This window comes from Bufo gargarizans, chromosome 6 (assembly GCF_014858855.1).
Source record: "Bufo gargarizans isolate SCDJY-AF-19 chromosome 6, ASM1485885v1, whole genome shotgun sequence".
NCBI lineage: Eukaryota > Metazoa > Chordata > Amphibia > Anura > Bufonidae > Bufo > Bufo gargarizans.
Genome location: NC_058085.1, coordinates 62573608 through 62597389, shown reverse-complemented (window position 1 = coordinate 62597389; position 23782 = coordinate 62573608). Strand labels below are relative to the sequence as shown.

Genomic DNA, 23782 nt, shown 5'->3' with positions numbered 1-23782 from the left:
AAGGGAAAATGAAATATCTGACTACCCCAGCAAGTAATGGGTGAGAGACCTATCTTTTAGGCTATGTTCGGAACATGGCCACCATCTTGAAAGCCACCATATTGGATCAAGGACAAATTTTTCCAATGGGAATGGGGTCATGTAACATATCAATGACCAGAATTTTCTCAGAAATCTATTCACCATTACTGTGTGGGCAGTCTGGGCACTATTACATTTTGGGGAGCTCTATGACTGCGTGGGGTACATTTACTCTTTAAAGCACCAAGGGGTGGTTATTACTGCCAGGGGCACAATGTCAGGGGCCTATAGGACTCTTCTTACACCCTACCTATTAGATCCTGCCAGACGTAATGACAAAATGGCCTAATAGATTGCCTCTTAGTGAAACAGCGTAATGCTTGGGAATACAAAAAAAAGTTGAATCTAGTTAAATAAAATTTAATTTAAAAAAAGTCTGATATCAAAGTTTATCAGAATTTTACAGAAGTTTTCTGTATCGCCAGCTCAAAAGTTATGTCTAATGTTGAGAGAAGTTATAAAAACTTAAATTCAGCTGCTTCGCCAAATTTCACAAAGAAATTCGCTTTATAACAGATTTCTTTGTGGTGCATCTCTTTGAAAGTAGCAGGCGCAATGACGAGGAATGGCGATTGCGATGCCCTTCCATCATTGAACCCCTCAGATGCTGTGTTCATCACTGATCGCGACATCTGATGTAAAAATGGAAGCCTTTCAGGGGTGAAAAAAAAATAAAAAACTCATCTGTTTGAGCATGAAGAGACTTCCGTAGCCATCTTGATTGAAGAACCTGCTCGAAATCTCATGTGGTGCGTGATGATGTCATCACGCTGGTCGGCGTGGTGAATTTATACATCACCGCGCACGAGATTTCATGCGGGATTCGTTACCACGAAGCATGAGAAAATTTAAATTTTCCCTGAAATTTGGATAGAAGTCCACTTCGGATACGGCGAGTCGCTGAACCCTAGTTATGTCGCTTATTATGTAGTTACCCTGATAAAGCATTAGGCAAAACGCGTGTCGGGGCGTAGGTTGTCCTGGTTGGTATAACCTTTTCTATTGGGAAAAACTATTTATTGTACTTTTATACTGTTGGTGATTACCCCTACAGCATTTTATGTTTTGATGTCATTGCACTTGCTCTTTATGCTGCTAGTTGCTCGTGGGATTTAGTATTTAGTGCAATATTTGTGATGTGTGTATAAAATTGATTGTATCTGTTACTTTTATTTATGCCTGACACTACCACTGGGAAATTTAGATATCATGTTGTTTTTAATTGAAGATAGTAAAGGCTTTTTTACTCGGATTCACTGTGCTTTTTTGCTTGGTGACTTCGATGGGGCTGGGTGGCACAGGGAGATCTTGGTCAATACTTACCTATATTGTTGCCCATTTTGAATTATAAGTGATCGCTTATTATGTAGGCAGATGTATATCTCTGTGCACCAATGAATTATAAATTGTGAAACAAACTTGGAATTGTTGCTGACCTTAAGACACATATTGTCTGACAGATGCGGGAAAAGATGATGTTCCACGTGACAATTGATGATGGAGTGTCCAAATGCCCAGTCAAGGATTGGGTTTCGGGGCAGATTTAGCACTGCGTTAGTCATGAGTTGGAGGCGATGTGGGCGGTTTGATGGGGAAAACATTGGGAGGCCAATGTGCTGGGTAGAGAAAAAACAAAAAATTTGGTTCTGAAGGAAAAAATGCAAATGACTTCTACATGAACAATCGGTAGTTTCATCAAGACCCAAAGTTTCATTACATTGTGACTGTATACAGAGAGTAAAATGGATGTGATTACCTCCACACTATATAGATGGGCCTGTCTATAGATAGATGACCACTTGGGGATAGGAATTAAAAATGCTTCAAGACAACTCTAGGGGGCAGTACGGTGGCTCAGTGGTTAACACTGGTGCCTTGCAGAGCTGGGCAAAACATAACATCTGCATGGAGTTTGTAGGTTCTTTTCATGTTTGCGTGGGTTTCCTATCACACTCCAAATCATACTGATAGGGAACTTAGATTGTGAGCTCCATTAGAGACATAAAGCAATGTGTACCGTAAGTGAGTGAATAAATAAAAAATAAATTAAAAACTCTGGCAGCGGCTATTGGCCATGTTGGAATCCTGGTCTTCCCCCTGACATCTGCTATTGGTGAAGCGTCTGGACAACCCCATACACATTACATAGTTGGCCATGGTCCCGAAGCTTATTGTGGGGGCAAAATTACATTCGTGAACCGAAGGGACACGTATAGGTCAAATAAAGGCCAAATGAGTGTTCATAAGAACGCACGTTCACTACCATTGCCCATTGTAAACTTGGCTCGTTTGACATCTGATCGCATCAGGCCTAAAAATCATTGCTGTCAGCAGCATATCGCTCCATGTAAACAGGGGATGTGCTGCTGGCATAATAAAACTGTAATGGGGACTCAATGATCGTACTCACGATCATTCATTCCCCATACAGTTTGCATTGGCTTATGTTAAAAGCCATTTAATGCGCTTTGATCCAACTGTTAGATCATCGGTTAGTACTTATAGACTAGACATGTGGTAGTTTTATTCCGGCCGCCTCTTGGCATGTTTGCAGTGCTGCCGCCAGAACTCTGGCCCGCCCCTATTATAGTAAATGGGGCCAGAGCGGACCTCCGGCGGCATGCGTGCACGAACAGTCTGCCGGAGAAGGCTAACGCTAGTGTGAAACTAGCCTTGCAGTTACAGCCATGTGCCAAGGATTGGGTTTCAGCCCTTTCCTTATATAAATTGTGTATTATCTTTGGCTATAAATAACTAATAGCAGTACAAAAGAACGTGAAAACAATCCTGTACTGTTCTTTGCTTACACTCCTTAAAGTGGTTATTTGGGACGTCAAAATTGATTGCCTATGCTTAGCATATTAAATGACTCCTGTCCTACTCTCAGTACCTCTGGTGATCAGTTGTTTGAAGTGGCCACATCCCTTCATTCACTACTCCGTACTCTGGTTTGGTATTGCAGTTCCACCCTAGTTTACGAGCTGTAATAGCAGAATAACCACTCCAAAATGAACAGAGCTGTGCCTGGTAAACTGTGAAAAGTACCCCTGTGGTCCCTTTTAACAGTCAACCATTAGTGGTGCTTATAGCCTAACCCCCACAGATCTAGTATTGATCGTCTAGCCTGATAACCCCTTCAAAATGTACATGAGGATAGACCTGCTGTGTTGTATGCAATGTTATTATCAAAATCACTTAATTCTACTGTGCAGGAGCTCCAACAGCAACCAGGAATGGTTTAGGGAATGTCAAATTCCCCACTCACATACTGCTTCTGATACATCATCTCTGGACCAGGAAATAGAGAGTGTCAAGCAACAGGAATGGTCGTGGATTCGTGAGGAAAGTATGGCTCTTTAAAATAAATGTTTTTGGTTGGAAACCCATAAAGTATACCAGCATCCGTGGTGGTCTAGAGTAGTGTAGGGGTTACTTCATGCCCATTCCTATGTAATCATCTTCTCTAGACCAGCAAATAGAAATTAGTGGGCAATGGGAATGGTGGTGGATTCATGAGGAGAGTATAGATTTAAAAAAAAAAAAATTGGGGAAAACCCAGCAAGAAAACTAGTATCCCTGGTGGTCTAGGGTAGTGTAGGAATTACTTCATGCTCAGTACTATGCAATGAGCAGTCCTTCTGGGCTTAATATGACACTGGTGGGCAATGTGGTTCATGAGGCAAGTATGAGTTTTCAATATATCAAGAAGAATACCAGCATTCCTGGTGGTCTAGGGTAGTATAGGGGTTACTTCATGCCCATTCCTATGTAATCATCATTTCTAGACCAGGAAATATAGATTAGTGGGCAATGGAATGGTAGATCGTTTTTGAGTTTTCAAAAAAAATAAAAAATGTTGGAAAGCCCAGCAAGAATACCAGCATCCCTGGTGGTCTAGGGTAGTGTAAGAATTAATACATGCTGAATATTACCTGAAATATATTGACATGTATAAATGGTATGGCTAACAGAGCTCTGGAGAGGAACATGCACCCAAGGGCTGACGAATAACTCAAGCCTGAGGCGTGTACAAGCAATTGAAAGTGACTCCACAAACCAAAAGCCATGCATAAAAGACTGCGCATTGCTGGGACTAATGGCATCTGAGTTATATATTCTGCAAATACAAAAAAAAAGACAAGATTAATATAGTTATACAAGTACATTGAACCACAGGACATCACTTCTATAGAGGATAGCTTATGAAAACAAGAAAGGGTTCTTAACAGTAACAGTAGTAAAACTTCAGAGTGCTCTACCAACCGAGACAGCAAATGGCAGACACAACTACAACATTAAAAAACGGCAAGACACTTATCCCTCTAATGGCAATAACAGGTATTACTAAATGGGTTTTCCATAAATTAGAGATTGATCCCCCATCCTCAAGATAGTTCATCAATATCAGATCAGTGGGGGTCTGACACCCAGCACTGAGCAGCACTTTCTGGCACTGGAAGCTACAGTGTACGGAGCTGGAAGCAGAAGGTCCCATATACTGCATAGTGGCCGGGCCAAGGTACTGCATCTCAAGTGAATGGGATACAAAGTTCCGCAATTGTTGTATGTGTTTATTGCTTGGCGGCAATTGGAGTAGCAGGTTGGCCCCCTATTATACAAATCTATGGGAGGAGGGTGTTTTTTATAGTATTTTCACTGCAATTTAGAACAAGTCCCAAACTAGGCGACCGCACCTAGCTTGTCTGTGGGATTCAAATTAGATCATTGTCTTCCCTGTGTCGAGAGAAGTCAGCCGGCCTAAGAATCAAAGACGCATGCAACGCAGCCGTGCGAGGATCAGAGGCTACACGGGTGCCGGGAGCGAGGTATGTATAACCTATGTGAGGGGTCCGGTCATTATAGGGGTTGGATAATCAGATGTTTAATGGTATAATGGAAAATACTGTACATCTGCAGGGATTGCAAATAGCCCCTTTTCTAAATTTACTCCAGAAATATAACTTTTATAATATGCTAATTAGCCTCTAGGTGCAGGGGGGGGGGGCATTGCCCCTGCTCCTAGAGTCTCCGTTCTCCCCTTTCTGGCCACGCCCTGCTACACTAGATTGACAAGGCCAGGTAGCCTTCACCTCCGAATGCCGCCCCTGTGCGCTAGGGAAATCTCGCACCGTTCAGTATTTGGTGCAGACGCAGTGAGGAAGCCGGGAGCCAGCGAGCGCCCTTAACTCACTCTGCCTGCGCCGAATACTGAATGGGACGGCGCAGGCACGAGATTTACACCGCAGACAGGGCCGGCAGTAGGAGACAAACGCTGCCTGGCCCTGTCAATCTAGTGTAGCAGGACATGGCCAGAGATGGGAGAACGGAGCCTCTAGGAGCAGGGATAACGACCCCCCCGCTCCTAGAGGAAAATTAGCATATTATAAAAGTTATATTTCTGGAGTAACGGGGGCATAGATAAAAGTAGGAATAGACTAGTTAGGTTCAGCTGACATTGGCACATCGCTAATGTCAGCTAGTTTAATAGGGTTAATTCTGATGACAGAAACCCTTTAATTCAAAGATATACAGAGGAAGTAGACAATATGGATGCCTGTTGAGCAGAGCCGTGTTCACTACAAGTTGATTTCTTTCACAGTATGTAAATTACTACATTAACATTCTTAGCTATTTCTATAGCTTAGCTGAAAATAACAGTTTTGGGTGCTGCCACCAATTAAAGGCTCATATTACACAACGTCCCTATCCTGGGTCTCATTAAAGCGTGTCATCACGGCATACATCTCTGTTTTTAAGATCAGGAGTGAGTAAGTTGCAAAAACTTTCCAAGAATTTGTACAGCATGCCTTACTGACTACTACGCACACTGCACCCATGGGTAAAGGTCTATAACAGGGGTAGGCAACCTCTGGCACTCCAGCTGTTGTGAAACTACAACTCCTGTAGCTGGCCAGTTAAGACCTGTCCTAGGTTGCTAATATAGCTTGTGTGTTTATACTAGACCTGCCAATAACCGTAATACAGTTCCTATGTTTGTGTGTTAAAGACAAAAGCAGACTTATTTACAGTGACTTCATGTTTGAATGTCATGTAACAGTTATATAGTGTGTTCACAGAAGCAGAAAAGATAATATACTTTTAAGATTCAATATATGGATGTGAGGTAAGCCTAATGACACAGCAGAAACAACAAAAAGCATAGAGTTAAACTGTTGTTGCTGGGCAGGAGTCTTGACCAATCACAGCCAGCCTCACACACAGCAGGAGTTTTGACCAATCACAGCCAGCCTCACACACAGCCTGTGTGGAAAATTCCCCTAGCAGGAGCTGCTGGAATCATTATTCACCAGAGAGAGGAGCTGAACAGACACACACTCCACTAAGAGCTGTGTTTTATGGAAGCAAGAGGGCAAAATAGGTATTTAAAACAGTTATATAATGCTCCTACTGTTAATATAGTGATTAGAACTGTATACTGAACTGGTTATATGTACGTTTACTTACAGTTCCACCAATTGCATACAAACGAACTGCTCAAACAACCAAACAAATTGCATACAAATGCGAACTGCTCATACCAGATTATAAGCAATTGTATAGAGCAAACTGCAAACCAAGTAGAGCAAGTGAATTATTTGTTTAACCTCAGATATACCTCTCAGAGAGATCATAAAGTGCTTAAATAACTTAAAATGAGAGTACAGATACTGGATCAATATATCGACCAGTTTATGTTTAATGACAAGATTGAACAGTTGAACCACCATCTTATGCATACCACCATTTTATGAATCTTTATGCAACACATGTTTTGTACATGGACTATCTGCTGCGGAGGCGGAAGTGTTATATGAAGAAAAGTTGTAGTTAATATAGAAGTTATTTCAAGCATTTGGTGTGCTCTTTAAACCTACTGTTTCCATAGAATGGAGGAATTACAGAGTAAGACAGTCTGGTTAGACAAAAAAGTCAGAGATATCAAAATTCTTCTAATACCACAGCGCAAAAGGCACTTCATAGTCCTGTGCCTGCCACAACTCCCAGCATGCATACTTCCTCTGCTCTTCTAAGAACTCACATAGAAATGAATGTATGCATGCTAGGAATTGTAGTTTCACAACAGCTGGAGTGCCAGAGGTTGCTGATTTAATATAAGCAATGGATGGATCGTCTCCCGATTCTCAGTGGTGAGTTTAATATGATCAGTGGTTATTATACAGATATTGCTGCTATCAGATCACAGGAGGAGATTAGGAGGGCAGAGCGTACAAATAATAACAGGAACTGCACAGCTACTGGATACAGTGTATGCTTATTATTAGTGATAAGTGAATTAAAGTGCTTCGTGGTGACGAATTGATTTTCCCTGAAATGGCGGTAAAATTTAAAAAAAATTATACTTAACTCATCCATTTGAGTGCCAAGAGGCCGCCATGGCCGTCTTGCTTGAAGATCCCACGTGAAATCTTATGACGTCATCACACGCCGTGCGAGATTTCACGCTGGACATGCAGGCAAGATGTCAGTGTCGGCCTTTTCAGATGAGTACAATTAAATGTTTTTGTTTGTTTTTTTAGGAGAAACCCCTAAAATGCTAAAATATTGCTGCACAGATGCTGCAATCAGCAATGAACGTGGCATCTGGGGGGCTCAATGAAGGGAGGCTGCAAAATCGCCGTTCCCCGTCATTGCACCCACTACTTACAAAAAAGTGCGCTTCATGACAAAGTAATTAATCACAAAGCAAGTTTTTTTGTACATTTCGCGAAGCAGCCGAATTTAATTTTGAAGAACTTCACTCATCTCTACTTATTATTCACTTGAATGAGTCCGCAATCCGGAGCCCTTCCGTGGTTTTCTGTTCTATTTTTTTGCGGTGCGGATGGATCAAGTTGAATGGGTGTGCATCCGTCTGTGGCAGCCACACGGATGGTGCCCATGCATTGGCGACTGCAATTTGAGGTCTCCAATGCACGGGACGGGCGGCACACAATCGTGTGCATGAGCCCTAAGACGGATTTCCCTCAGCATATGTAGCAATTACCTGATAATCATCTTTTTCTCACTGGTGGGTTATAGAGCATATGTCAGCGTGTAGAGGGGTCGATTGGCCATGGACCCTACTGAGAAATTTCCCATGGGGCCACCCCAACCCTCCTCGTGGCTGCCAGCTGGTTCCATAATGGTCAGATCCTCTCTGCATTAATTAATGCTAGGAGCATCGGGTACTTATGCATCTAGTTGGCGGCCACAGGTGCCCCCTGAATTCAACTGTATTGCAGTCCCCAAAGTAAACTACTGCAGCTAGGATGGCAGTATTTTGTTCTGCACTGCACTTGCCCACTTCTCTTGTCCCTGCCTACATGTGTTGGACCATCTACTTGTGGCCCCATTCAGTTCTATTGATAATTTGCATCACATCACTGATTAATATGGAGAGGAGCTGCAAATAATAAGGCATCTTTCATCCTGTTAGAACAGGGGTGCACAACCTGCGGCCCGGGGGCCACATGCGGCCCTTGATACCATTCTGTGCGGCCCCCAACCATCTGGTAACAGACATGTATGCATATGTCTTGTGGCTGCTCACATGTATTTTTCATGTATTTCTTCCATTAGATGGGAGTCCTGGAAGTGTAACTAGACATTAATGGTATATAATGTGTGTTCAATATGCCATAAGTACAATATTTCAGTTGTTAATACACCTTTAAATTTTCATTTCGGCCCTCGTCATTGGTTCAGTCTGGCAATGTGGCCCCCAACCAGGAAACGTTGTGCACCCCTGTGTTAGAAGATGCCCATCAGCCGACAAACCAGAGTTTACTCATTTATCGGCGGTTCGGCTGCTCGATTATACAGCCCTGTTATTGGGAACGAGCATTCCTATAAGCACTGGTTCCTAATAATGGGCCTGAAAATCATGCTGTGTAATAGGGATCTAAGTATTGTGTCCTTTATAATCATTCTTTCCTTGCTGTAGTAGAAATCAAATCTCCATGCACTGACTTCCTGCTGCATCCATAACAAACTTGTGTTTATACACAGCAGCCAATCAGAGGAGGCGGAGCTGCAGGGAGGAGTGATAGAGCAGCAGCCAGGACCAATCATGAGGCAGGAGGTGTGTCTCAGCCTACCTCAGACTCCCTGTAGACACTGTAGCTAACCCGTAGTCACAGATCATAGCTGTGCCCTAATGAAGCTAAGCAAAAAAAGCAGCCAAGGAGCAAGATGTAAAAATAAAATAAAAAGCAGGTAGTCATTCCCTGTAGGTTCTGACTTCCATATAATTCTAAGTTTGACTGGACCATCGCTTTAAGTAGGTAATCATATTAGACTGGCTCCTAAGTGCAATGGAACAATCTACACCTGAGCTACATATGCATGAAACAAATCAAAGTTTTAAAGACCCTTTGGTTTTAGACATGCTTATGTGTATGGGGAGCTCCTGACTCTCTCTGCACTCGACATTCCAGCTGCTGTGAAACTACAACTCCCAGGTGGATAAGGAATCATACCAGAAGTAGAAAAACAGAAGTTGTAGTACATTCAGCAGTAATTGTACACAGTGCAATTTCTCTTCCCAGATGATAATTTACAGTGGCTAGCAAAACTGCAGATGATGGCACCTCTGACGTGCTATCTTGCGGATGCTTTAGGCTATCACATTTTAGGTGTCTACTGTGTAATGCAGGCCTTTGACTTGACCTAGCCTGGATATGATCTAAGGTGATGGGTGTCTGAGCTGTAGTCCCTCACCTGCAGCAAAATCTAGATAGCTGTTCACTCTGCTTACTGCTTACTGTAACAATGTAGCTTTGCTGAACATCTGTAGATTTGTCTTTGAAGTATCTCTAGAGCAGTGGTCTCACAGATGAATTGGTACTCTGGTTCCTAAGGCCCTAGGAGCAGGAGCAATAGGACTTGCTTTCTCACTGTCCTAGCTAAGACTCCCCTATCCTGGAAGGAAATAAGACAAGCCCACTCCTGCCAAGAGGGGAGGAATGGGGTGGTTAGCCCCATTCCTGATGCCAACCATACCTCACCTGCTGGTGTATAGTGCAAACATTAAGTAACATTACAATTCAAACATTGCAGATACCCTGAGGTCTGGGGTACTGCACATACTCTTCCTTTGGGGAAGCTGAAGAGCTGTGCTGTGGACTTTGACCAATCATCTGCCGCCACTACTGTCCCCCCTCTTACAGCATGAGTTTAACACAGGGTGAGACACAGTACAGCATTATCACCCTCCTCCTGTCTACCACTCCTCTGCTCTTTTATTAATGTCCAGCTTTGTGCTGAGGTCCCGAAACATTAACAGGTAGAGGATAAGCATCTGCGTGGTGGAGGTCCAACCACTGGGACCCCCACTGTTCAAGAAAACAGGGGTCCAGTGCTCCCATATGAATTAAGTAGTCCAGGTCCATTCATTCTCTATGGGACTGGGGGTTGTCTCCGGCATTCCCTTAAGGAATGAATGAAGTGGCTGTCAACGTGTGCAATGTGTCTCTCCATTCATACAGTACATAGGAACCCCATTCTTCTGCAAGATGGAGCCACTGGGATAGGGTCTAAGGGGACGTTCACATGATGGCCTTTTCAGCTGAATTTTTGCGCAGACAGCCACGCCGAAATTTATTTTACAGATATGAAGATTTTAAAGTGATACTTACTAACTCCAACAAGTACAGTGATGATAGGCAGCGCCAGGGGTGCCACAAACATGTAGATGCCACAGCTAAGGTATGGAATCTTCCAGATGCTGGAGTCCCCTAGACCAATAATGTTAGTGTATCCATGATGTAATTTGACATGCCCTTCTTCTCCACATGGAACTGGTATGCAGGAGCACACCTAAAATACATTTAATTGCAGGTTACATCTCTATATGGAGTCAAGCTTGCAGCATGCAGATAATTATTTTCATGCCACGTGTAATCGTGACTCATTATGTGTTTCTTTGCCAACTTCTAACCGCTCCCCGTACCTCCATGAAGAATGTGGCCCAAAACTTGCTCCAGGTTCGGGATTGGCACAGTGTGCGGTGACTAGACATGTGACCTCCTTTGACCGTGAAGACAACATGAACCAGTCCAAGGAAAAAGAGGCCAAGTCCACACACGAAAAGGCTTTGGCATCTGAGACACAGGAAACCTGGAAAAGGAACATGACCATGTAAGAGTCTGAAAGTACAAGGGCAGCGAAAAAAGGCTTGCATCTCAGAAAATAAAAAATATATACGAAAAGTGGTAATACGTATATAAAGGAGCTAAATGTAAAGTAAGACGATAATAAAATGCAGCTTGTGGAGCAAGAGCAGCATCACACATATAAAGCAAGGTTCTTGGAGGGTTTACGGACTGAAGATATTCCAGATGAAGTAGTGAACATGGAGTAGACCAGTGATGGCTAAGCTCCAGCACTACAACTGTGGTGAAACTACGACTCCCAGCATGCTCCATTAATTTCTGTGGAGTTCTGAGAACGGCCAAGCAAGTGTACATCTTGGGAGTCGTAGTTTTACCACAGCTGGAGTGCCGGAGGTTAGCCACCACAGGGGTAGACAGTTGTACACTAATCCAGTGGAGAAACAATTGGGGCAAATACACAAAGCATTTGAAAAGACTTCAGACCCTCTCACTTTTGCTCACCTTCAAGAGCCAGGAGCTCATGAATGTTCATGACTTATCGGCAAGTGCTGGAGCTGTTCAATATAAGATGAACCCTTTCCAGACCTCTGCCATACATGTATGGTGGAAGTCCGGTCTTTAAAGATGACACCCGCTTGCAAATTAAAAAAAAAAGTATAAAAAAATAAAAAAAGTATAAAAATTCTAATCACCCCCTATCCCTAGAATAAAAAAAATAATAAACGATAAAAAAAAATAAACATCATAGGCATTGCCGCATTTGAAAATGCTAGTACTATTAAAATATTTATCCCATTCGGCAAACAGCGTAATTCATCTTTTTTTTTTAAAGTGACACTCCAAAATGGTATCAATAAAAACTACAAATTGTTTCACAAAAAAAGAGCCCCCAGACAGCTCCATAAACATAACTATAAAAAAGTTATTGGGGTCAGAATATGGAGATGAAAAAAAAAAAAAAAAAATTTTCCAAAGCTTTTATTTTTTTTCCCCAGTATTAAAACACAGGGAAAACTATATAAATGTAGTATCACTGTGACCCAGAAAATGAAGGTAACTGGTCAGTTTTACTGCATAGGGAACAATGTAAAAACAAAACCCATAAAACTCTGGTGGAATTACATTTTTTTTTTCCATATCCACCCCATTTGAAATTTTTAATTTTCCAGCTTGCCACTACATTGTATGCTATAATAAATGGTGCCATTAAAAAAGTACAACTTGTCCTGCAAAAAAACAAGCCTTCATATGACTATGCGTACGGAAAAATAAAAAAGTTATGGCTCCAGGAAGGCAGGGAGTAAAAAAATGAAAATGCATAAACGTAACCTGAAGGGGTTAAAGAAAGTGATCCACCATTTAGCTAAGGGGATCTGTCACTAGCTTATTTTGCCCTCAGTTAGATAACCATAAAACTGATGTCAGATTATTTTTAATAACTTACAAGTTATACTGAAACATTTCAAAGAAAAGTATTGGGGTCATTTATCAAACTGGTGTAAAGTAGAAATAGCTTTGTTGCCCATAGCAACCAATCAGATTCCACCTTTCATTTTCCAAAGGAGCTGTGAAAAATGAAAGGAGGAATCTGATTGGTTGCTATGGGCAACTAAGCCAGTTCTACTTTAGGGACTGGCACTCTGTATGTGTGGCTACAAATACAATACACAATATATAAGGTGATCACACAAAAAAATATGTCAATAAAAATCCTATAAAAACATCAAACAAACGCATTCATGATAACACCAATTATGATAATAGTTAGGAGGAAACAGACAAAGCACTTTGATGTTTTTATAGGATTTTTATAGACATATTTTTTTGAATATTAAATTAGTGTGATCACCTTATATAGTGTGTATTGTATTTGTGGCCACACATACAGAGTGCCAGTCCGCATTTTTATAACTATTTCCAATATCTTTCTCTGTACGGGTGATACAGTTATTCGGACTAGAGCACCTGCTCCCTGTCACATAAGAGTGAGCTATTCCTACTACTTTTTTCTTAACATCAGTTCTACTTGACACCAGTTTGATAAATGACCCCCGATATATCTGCTCAGCTCATCCTGCTCTAGAACATGCCGTCTGCACTTCAGGTTGCATTTTCAACGTGACAGGTTCCCTTTAAATAATGAGCAGCAGACATTGCCATTTCCTCTGACTTTCTTTTCTAATCGTAGTTGTAGCATATTGGAAAAAGGGACATACATGAGCAGATACTTCCCCCGTATGAACTCTACCAAGAAAATAATTTACATTGTGGGAGATATTATGGGGGTCATTTACAAACAGATATATGGCGATTTTTGGTGTATATCTGTTGCAGAATGAGGCGCCGCAAAGGTTATTTTTCCCCTTTTTGGCATGGGTGGGGAAAAGAGCAGGCCGGCAGGTCTGTCTCATTTATAATTTTTTTCTACGTCTGTTTTGGGTGTAGAAAATGGTCTAAATCCAAGCCAGCGAGGGAGCTGGCATAGACTTTCACACTTGCGTTGTTAACAGATCCCAATACCGGATCCTTTTTGATTTTGCACATCAGGATGCATCCGTTCTGTTAGGATGTGGTTGTGTGAAATCAAAACTGAAAATAACAGATCCTAATTACATTCAAAGTCAATGGGCGACGGATCATTTTTTTAGGCTCCTAAAAAAAACGGATCCATCACCATTGACTTACATTGCTCTCAGGGCTGTATCCATTTATTTATTTTTTTCGTTTTTATGACTGGAAACAAAACTGCAGTTTTGTGTCCGGTCACAAAACGTTATGCTGCTGGAACGGAAGACATCCTGAACCAATCTCTCTCCATTCAGAATGCATGGGGACAAAACTGAACCATTTTTTCCGGTATTAAGATCCTCTGCCGGATCTCAATACCGGAAAACAATGCAAGTGTAGCACAGGCCTCAGACAAGTGTAAAGAAACTCTAGATTTAGAGTTATGTAGAAGCCTGGTGCCTCTACATAACTTAGGCGGATGCACCGCCAGCGCAGGAGGGACGAAGACCGGCGTCTTTTAAAAATGTCCCCCTATATCTTTCTGATAATGGCGAGATAAAAATATGGGGCTGATGTAGAAAATATTTTACAATTTTCACTGACTTCTCTGCCTCTTTGTTTTCTAGTCAGTGTAAGGCGTTACTTACCAATCGGTAACATGCAGAATGCCAGTCCAAAGATACTCCAGTCTATTCCATATCTCTCCCACCAGCTGCTGTTTTTCCACACCTCCTGCACCATCTGAGAGAGCTCCCGCATGCTGGCACCATTTTCTTTGATTGTATTTTCTGATTTTGCCAATGGTTCCTTCACTGAGTATGTGCCGCAGTCCGGTGAGGGCTGTTTGTCCCCTGTTGTCCTATGAATCAGTGAGGATTGAAGTATTTCTGAATCTTCCCCACTGGATTCTTGAAGACACCGACCATTGGCTTGGCCAGGTCTAAACTCCTCCACCTCTTCTTCCATTTTATTACTTTTAAGGCAAAAACAACAAAGAACCAGACCGTGACAAGCGATTCCCAGTATATGGGTCACCGCATCTAAGTTGGCTAAGTGCGTGTTGTAAAGGGTAAGTTCTTGGCCTCTCAAATGGACTCCAATCTACAAAAAAAAATATAGAAACAATGTATTAATTCAAAAGGATGATGATTAAGAATTTATTTTTATTCATCACCTCTTTGAGAAGATCATATTTGACTACATTTTTCTGTGACCATTTATTCTTAAATGAGGTTTCCAAGATTCTGATATTGATTACCTATCCTTAGGTCCGACACCTGGGATCAGCTTTCTGAGGAGGCCACTGCGCTCCCTGGAGCTTACCAAGTACAACGCCATCCATTGAGAGTGGCTGTGCTTGGTATTGCAGCTCAGCCCTTTTCACTTGAGTGGGTGTTATCCAACCTCAATCAGGTTCCACTGATTATAATGTGAAATCCAAATTAGTAGAAAGTTACCGAGCTCGGAGGTGAATAACTTGAGACACAAACAGTATGTGTCCAACAATATCATTCCACTTTAATGAAGCAGTGTATAAGATTATATAATACTTACAGATAAGGTGGCGGGTACAAGCCAACATTCATAAACCATAAACATAACATTTTACATTTACATTGATTTGCTCAGAAGAAGGATGGTCCCGTGTACTCCCCTTGTACGTACTCCCCTTATCTATGTTTTTGTCTCCTTGTTCACTCTTTGGCTGCATGCCCAGAACTGGTGCGCTTCCCAGAATCATGACTAGATAGTCTACAGAGCATCTGCAGACTACCTCAAGACCAAAGAATACAGATGAATATAATTCTAGAAGGAAGTTAATACTGACACAACATATAATATAATGCACTTTTAACATTGTTGCACTCACATTTCCCACCTTTTGTGACTGAGCTGCGCGTAGATTCTGGGACCAATGAACGTGATGTCACTGGCCTTGAAACTGGAATGTTGCGGCCTCTTCAAACAGTGTCGCAAGTCAGACCCCTGCCGATCTGATATTGATGACCAAACCTGAGGATAGGTCAGCAATATTAAAATCTCAGACAATCCTTATCTCATAGAAAATGTATGGTCAGAACTGAAAAAAAGTGTGCGAGTAAGTAGCCTACAAACCTGTCTAATTTCCACCAGGAATGGGCCAAAATTCCAGCAACTTATTGTGAAAAGCTTGTGGAAAGCTACCCAAAAGGCTTGACCCAAGTTAGACATTATAAAAGCAATGCTACCAAGTACTAAACATGTTTTGAGTCACTGGGAATGTGATGAGAGGAATTAAAGCTGATTGTTCTTACAGATTCCTCAGATTCTTGATATATAGTAATTAGGGATGAGCAAATCCACTTGGAACCAAACCCGAGTTCAGGAAATGTTTTTTTACAGTACAAATTAATTTATGAAGTTATCACCCGAAGTCTTGCGAGACTTCGCAAAGCAATAACTTCGGCTCATCGGAGTCAATATATTCTAATTCTGTACGGAGCTCCTACTCCGTACAGTAATGATCCCAACTTGACCTAAGAGAAGGAACACATACTAGGATTAAATTCAAGAATTCTGAAAAGCTAGAGTTTTAATGAATGTGGCTCTGGCGTATAGAAACTGATGACTCTAATTGTAGACAGGTAATCCAGTGTCAGCTTATGGCTGCTGTGAGGGAACGATGTTATCTGAATGGTAATCCTCATGATAGCAGTAAGTGTAGAATTGGGACAGCTGTATTGTTGATGCCTACAGAACAAAATGACATTGCTTAGTGTAATGTGTGATGCTTTAAAGAGGACCTTTCACTTGTATAAACTATGAACTGAGTATGCTGCCATATAGAGCGGCGCCCGGGGATCTCACTGCACTTACTATTATCCCCGGGCGCCGCTCTGTTCTCCCGTTATAGGCTCCGGTACCTTTGCTCCTTAAGTTATAGTAGGCAGTGTCTGCACTTGTCCTGTGGGCGTCTCCTTCTCCTAGGCTGCAGTGCTGGCCAATCGCATCGCACAGCCTGGGAGAAAAAAACCTCCCAGGCTGTGAGCTGTGAGCTGTGCGCTGCGATTGGCCAGCACTGCAGCCTAGGAGAAGGAGACGCCCACATGACAAGGGAAGACCCGCCTACTATAACTTAAGGAGCAAAGGTACCGGAGCCTATAACGGGAGAACGGAGCGGTGCCCGGGGATAATAGTAAGTGCAGTGAGATCCCTGGGCGCCGCTCTATATGGCAGCATACTCAGTTCACATAGTTTATACAAGTGAAAGGTCCTCTTTAACTCTCTGGTCGAAGTGATGGTCTGACTGAAAGAGTTATGTAAGACTGTCTGCCATGCTAAATACCAGACAAAGAGAAGTTAAAGAGACAGGACTGGAAGTAGAATACATATAGTGACTCCAAAAAAATGATATTCACAGAATCATCCACCCGTTTTAGTTTTTTAAAATAAAAATCATAGAATATTCACATATAGGTTGTTAATACAGATGAGTGAATTGAAGCTAAGTGGAATTCGATCCGAATTTCAGGAAAAATTTAATTCAAAACGAATGCGAATTTCCTCACGCTTCATGGCAACGAATCACAATTTTCCTAAAATGGCGGCTACACGTGTGAGGACTGAGGACATGGGGCAAGGAATTCTGGGAAGGTGGGATCACCCAGGTTGACATGCCTGTATGTAGCCAATCAGCAGCCAGCCAGCCCTGTGATGTCACAGCCCTATAAATACGGCAGCCATTTTAGATTCTGCCATTTTCCAGGGTTTCAGAGTGCAGGGACAGACGTGTGAAGGCGCTAGGGACAGCAAGTGGAAAAACGATTGTGAAAAAAAAAGACAGAAAAAACTATTTATAAGTGCAGGGAAAGCATAGGAATTATTTCACAGCATCTTAGTGCAGGGAGAAATGTCAAAGGGCGCTAGGGAGATTAATAGGAAAGTGATCTACAAGTGCAGGGAACGATTATTTGGGGATCCAAATAGTCATTAGACAGCTCTGTCATTCCAACTTTTTGCTATAAGTCTTATGTTGAATAGCCTTTAGTGGCTTATATCTTAGTATCTTATTCAGTACGAAAATAAAAATTTACAGTACAGACCAAAAGTTTGGACACAACTTCTCATTCAAAGAGTTTTCTTTATTTTCATGACTATGAAAATTGTAGATTCACACTGAAGGCATCAAAACTATGAATTAACACATGTGGAATTATATACATAACAAAAAAGTGTGAAACAACTGAAAATATGTCATATTCTAGGTTCTTCAAAGTAGCCACCTTTTGCTTTGATTACTGCTTTGCACACTCTTGGCATTCTCTTGATGAGCTTCAAGAGGTAGTCACCTGAAATGGTCTTCCAACAGTCTTGAAGGAGTTCCCAGAGATGCTTAGCACTTGTTGGCCCTTTTGCCTTCACTCTGCGGTCCAGCTCACCCCAAACCATCTCAATTGGGTTCAGGTCCGGTGACTGTGGAGGCCAGGTCACCTGGCGCAGCACCCCATCACTCTCCTTCATGGTCAAATAGCCCTTACACAGCCTGGAGGTGTGTTTGGGGTCATTGTCCTGTTGAAAAATAAATGATGGTCCAACTAAACCCAAACCGGATGGAATAGCATGCCGCTGCAAGATGCTGTGGTAGCCATGCTGGTTCAGTATGCCTTCAATTTTGAATAAATCCCCAACAGTGTCACCAGCAAAGCACCCCCACACCATCACACCTCCTCCTCCATGCTTCACGGTGGGAACCAGGCATGTAGAATCCGTTCACCTTTTCACACGGTGGTTGGAACCAAAGATCTCAAATCTGGACTCATCAGACCAAAGCACAGATTTCCACTGGTCTAATGTCCATTCCTTGTGTTCTTTAGCCCAAACAAGTCTCTTCTGCTTGTTGCCTGTCCTTAGCAGTGGTTTCCTAGCAGATATTCTACCATGAAGGCCTGATTCACAGTCTCCTCTTAACAGTTGTTCTAGAGATGTGTCTGCTGCTAGAACTCTGTGTGGCATTGACCTGGTCTCTAATCTGAGCTGCTGTTAACCTGCGATTTCTGAGGCTGGTGACTCTTGGTCTTCCGCAGCAGAGGTGACTCTTGGTCTTCCTTTCCTGGGGCGGTCCACATGTGAGCCAGTTTCTTTGTAGCGCTTGATGGTTTTTGTGACTGCACTTGGGGACACTTTCAAAGTTTTCCCAATTTTTCGGACTGATTGACCTTCATTTCTTAAAGTAATGATGGCCACTCGTTTTTCTTTACTTAGCTGCTTTTTTCTTGCCATAATACAAATTCTAACAGTCTATTCAGTAGGGCTGTCAGCTGTGTATCCACCTGACTTCTCCACAACGCAACTGATGGTCCCAACCCCATTTAAAAGGCAAGAAATCCCACTTATTAAACCTGACAGGGCACACCTGTGAAGTGAAAACCATTTCAGGTGACTACCTCTTGAAGCTCATCAAGAGAATGCCAAGAGTGTGCAAAGCAGTAATCAAAGCAAAAGGTGGCTACTTTGAAGAACCTAGAATATGACATATTTTCAGTTGTTTCACACTTTTTTGTTATGTATATAATTCCACATGTGTTAATTCATAGTTTTGATGCCTTCAGTATGAATCTACAATTTTCATAGTCATGAAAATAAAGAAAACTCTTTGAATGAGAAGGTGTGTCCAAACTTTTGGACTGTACTGTATACGCATTTCACTTCTGCAGTTATTTCTGGTGAAAGCGTATAGGGGCGTATTTCAGTACAACAAGAAAAATAGATACGCACTGCACTGTTGCAGTTATTTCTGGTGAAGGCATATAGGGGCGTATTTAGTTAAAAAAAGAAAAATATATACGCACTTCACTCTTTAATTGTTTTGTGGTCAAAGCGTATAGTTGTCACGAGGTAGAGTCGCGGGTATAAAGATAGAGCAGAGGTGCACTCCCTGAGCTGCCACCCGGTCCACTGTCCCTGCCTACTTGCACCACCCGCCCTAGGTAACGGGGCGCAACTGGGCGACAGTCCCTGACCTGAGTAAGTGCAAGCAGAGAGATAGAGACAGCAGGGAAGTGGACAGCAAATGAGAGGTAGCACTAGAGCGGACAGAGAGGTGGAACAAGCAAGGTACCACCAAAAACAGAAGGGCGAGGCAGGTCAACTAGCCGGGGTCAGTCCAGGAGGTCATGTCAGTACAAGAGAAGAGGCAAAGACAAAATCCAAAAGCAAGCCGAGGTCAAAATCCTAGAGGTAGCGTCAAGGTTCAGGGAGCAGGCAGAAGAGGTGTCAGGAAGCAAATCAAGAATCAAATCCAAAGGTAAGCTAGATAACAATAATAATACACAGCCTAAGGGACCAAAATCACAGGCAACCTGTAGCCAGCAGGTTGCCTGTATTTATAGTGGGGAGTGAGGGTCATATGACGTGGCCAGTGTCACATGACCGACAGACAAACAAGTCGAGCACCGAGTGATCAGCTCGGCGCTCAAGGCAGACCTAGGAACAGGGAACCCCCCAGCTAGCAAAAGCCGCCCTGGGAACGAGGCTGAACACAGATCCTCGCTCCCGGAGCTAAGCAGCAGGTCTGCGGCTGATGGGAGACCGAGTACGCCTTCGGCGCCCCGTTACATTACCCCCTTTTACGAGGGGCCACTAGACCCAAGCCCTTGGGTACAAATCTCCCAGGATGCTCATCATGAAACTTTTTGATGAGCCTCGGGGCGTGGATCTTAGTAGCTGGGACCCAAGACCTCTCCTCGAGTCCATAGCCTTTCCAGTGGACCAGGTATTGACCAGGTATAATTCTAGAGATGATGAATTCCTCCTGACCTTCCACCTCCACAGGTGGAGGAGGTTTTATAACCGGAACCACTAGTCACACATATCTCTTAATCAACGACTTATGAAACACATCATAAATACGAAAGAAGTCGGGTAGCATAAGTCTAAAGGACACTGGGTTAACAACTTCAATAGTATTGTATTGTCCAATGAAACGCAGTGAGAAATTCCTAGAACACTGTTTCAAAGCAAGATTCTTAGTCGACAACCAATACCTTATTGCCAAGTACAAAATTTACCCCCTTGGAACGTCTCTTATTGGCATGTTTACACTGGGTTTCCGGGGCCTTTTCCAGGTTTGTTTGAACCTGTGCCCAGAATGTGCACAGTCTAGAGGTAAAAGAATCTGCCTGCGAGTTGAGTGAGGATACAGAGGGACTAGAACAAAAGCGAGGATGCAAACCACTGTTACAAAAATAAAAGGAGACACCCCCGTGAAAGAATTAACTCGATTGTTAAAAGCAAATTCTGCCAACGGGAGGTATCTCACCCATAAAAGTTGGTTATGTGATACATAGCACCTTAGAAAAAGCTCCACAGCCTTATTTAACCGTTCCGTCTGCCCATTGGTCTGTGGATGGAAAGCAGACGAAAAGGATAAAGAGATGTCGCATCTTCGACATGAAGCCCTCCAGAAACCAGAAACAAACTGAACGCCTCTATCAGAGACGATATTCTCAGGGACATCATGCTGACGTACCACATGTTTAATGAACAAGGATGCTAAGGTCTTCGCATCAGGGAGCTTACTTAAAGGAACAAAGGTGCACCATCTTGCTAAAATGGTCAACCACTACCCACACCACTGATTTCCCCTCAGAAAGGGGCAGATCAGAAATAAAATCCATGGAAATGTGAGACCATGGCTTGCAGGGAATGGGTAGTGGTTGTAGTTCACCAGCGGGAAGTGTTCTCGGGGTCTTAGACCTGGCACAAACATCGCAAGCCAAAACATAAGACCGTACATCCTTAGACAAAGTGGGCCACCAGAAAGACCTCAGCAGCTATTCCTTAGTGGCAGCAATACCTGGATGACCAGAGAGCACAGAGTCATGACATTCACCCAATAATTGAAAACGAAAGTACTCAGGAACAAATAACTTATCTGCCGGTGTTTGTGGAGGAGCAAGTTGCTGAGCCTGTTGAATCTCAGAGGAAAGATCCGCAGAAATTGCTGCCACAAAGATGCTTGCCGGCAAGATGGGCTCCGGGGGGTGTCAGGAGGTTGGACGGCATTAAAACTCTGGGATAAGGCATCTGCCTGAATATTTTTACTACCTGGTCTGAAAGTAACATAAAAATTAAAACGAGTAAAAAACAGGGCCCATCTGGCTTGTCTAGGATTAAGGCGTTTGGCCGCCTCAAGAAACACTAAGTTCTTATGATCAGTGAGGACAGTAATACAGTGTCTAGCCCCTTCTAAAAAATGCCTCCATTCCTCAAATGCCCATTTTATGGCCAGTAATTTGCGGTTTCCAATATCGTAATTTCTCTCCGTAATTTGGCCTTAAATTAGTGAGGTTAGAAGACCCCTGAGAAAGGATGGCTCCCACACCATCCTCTGAGGCATCAACCTCCACCACAAAAGGTTCCTCGGTATCAGGCTGAACCAAGACTGGAGCCATCTGAAAACAATTTTTAAGGGTATCAAAGGCCCGACAGGCCTCCAACGACCAGTTAACCAGATCAGAACCTTTTTTAGTTAAGTCAGTAAGGGAATTGGCAAAATTCTTTATGAATTTACGGTAAAAATTGGCGAATCCTAAAAAGCGTTGGAGTGCTTTTAAAGAGGATGGTCTTACCCAGTCTTGGATAGCCTGAACCTTACTGGGATCCATTTTAAATGAATGAGGAGTAAGAATATAGCCGAGATAAGGAATCTCTTGAACTCCAAACAAACATTTCTCTAATTTAACGGACAGATGATTCTTCCTGAGGATTTTAAGAACCAATCTGATGTGAGACACATGAGAATCCCAGTCAGGTGAAAAGACAAGAATATCATTGAGATAAACAATCATAACTTTGCTGATGAGTTGTCTAAAAATGTCGTTCATGAAATTCTTAAACACAGCTGTGGCATTGCAAAGACCGAATGGCATAACAAGATACTCAAAGTGTCCCTCTGGAGTATTGAAAGCAGTTTTCCACTCATCTCCCTCCTTAATATGAACTAGGTTATACGCTCCTCTCAACCAAAACCACGAAGCACCCATAATCTGGTTAAACAAATCAGGAATCAACGGGATGGAATACTGATTCCTAATAGTGATTTTATTCAAATTTCTATAGTCAATGCAGGGCCTGAGACCACCGTCCTTCTTTTTAACGAAAAAGAATCCTGCTCCCAGGGGAGAGGTGGAGGGCCTAATATGTCCCTTCCTGAGACTCTCCTGGATATAGTCTTTCATGGCCCTGCGCTCAGGACCGGAAAGATTATAAATCCGTCCTTTAGGAAATTTGGACTCGGGTACCAAGTCAATAACACAGTCAAAAGATCTATGGGAGGGAGAGTATCTGTCTCAGTGGTGGAAAAAACATCTGAATAATCAGAAATAAAATTAGGAATAATATCTGATGAAACCCCAGCTTGAACTACGGTTAAGCAAGAACTACAGTTAATGACCGGATTGCGTTGCTGAAGCCAGGGCATACCAAGGACTACATGAACAGGAAGATTCTCTAAAACAAAGAGCATTTCTCTGAGTGGCAGACCCCCACAGACAGGTTAACCTCCGGAGTACAGAGTTTTACCGTGCCCCCTAGCAGGGGGGTAGAATCGATGGCGACAACCTGGATCGGGGTGGACAATTCTAGTATAGGAATTCCCATTTGTTCAACAAATTTGTAATCAATAAAACTAAAAGCTGACCCTGAATCCACAAAGGCATTTCCTGACCCCTTTAAGACTCCAAAGGCAATAGAAACCGGCAACAATAATTTACTTCTGACCACCTCCGGGAGTACCTTGTCCTTGGATACTTCAGACTTGGATGACTTTCCGGAAGGCGGAGCTTTAGGACACTGACGGATCCAGTGGTTGGGATCCCCACCATAAAAACAAGAGCCCCGACGCCGCCGTAGCTCTCTTCGCGTCATCCCGAGTTCCATGGGCTCGTCCGAGTGGGCCTCCACCTTGGGTTCAATGGGGGAAACCTCAGGTTGAAGAAGGGTATGAAGAGAGAACAAATGCTCTCGCTGTCTCTCTATGATCCATCTATCTAGTCTGATGGCTAGCATCATGGTTTCCTCTGAAGAGTCAGGACAGGGAT

The 23782-nt window shown here is 42.8% G+C and overlaps 1 protein-coding gene across 3 annotated transcripts in view; it reads right to left on the bottom strand.

Annotated features, from left to right (window-relative positions):
* The window catches only part of FADS6 (fatty acid desaturase 6), a 32168-nt gene that overhangs the window by 2328 nt on the left and 6058 nt on the right, over nt 1-23782 (bottom strand). The window contains exons 2-7 of one of the 3 annotated variants that reach the window (XM_044300077.1): nt 15574-15716; nt 14351-14804; nt 11033-11199; nt 10719-10899; nt 4014-4198; nt 1518-1697 (exon numbers count right to left, since the gene is read on the bottom strand). In XM_044300077.1, coding sequence (XP_044156012.1) covers nt 1518-1697; nt 4014-4198; nt 10719-10899; nt 11033-11199; nt 14351-14669 — 1032 coding nt within the window. In that variant the 5' untranslated portion in view covers nt 14670-14804; nt 15574-15716. The remainder of the gene's footprint in view (nt 1-1517; nt 1698-4013; nt 4199-10718; nt 10900-11032; nt 11200-14350; nt 14805-15573; nt 15717-23782) is intronic. The other 2 variants (XM_044300076.1, XM_044300078.1) reach the window with 2 other exon arrangements.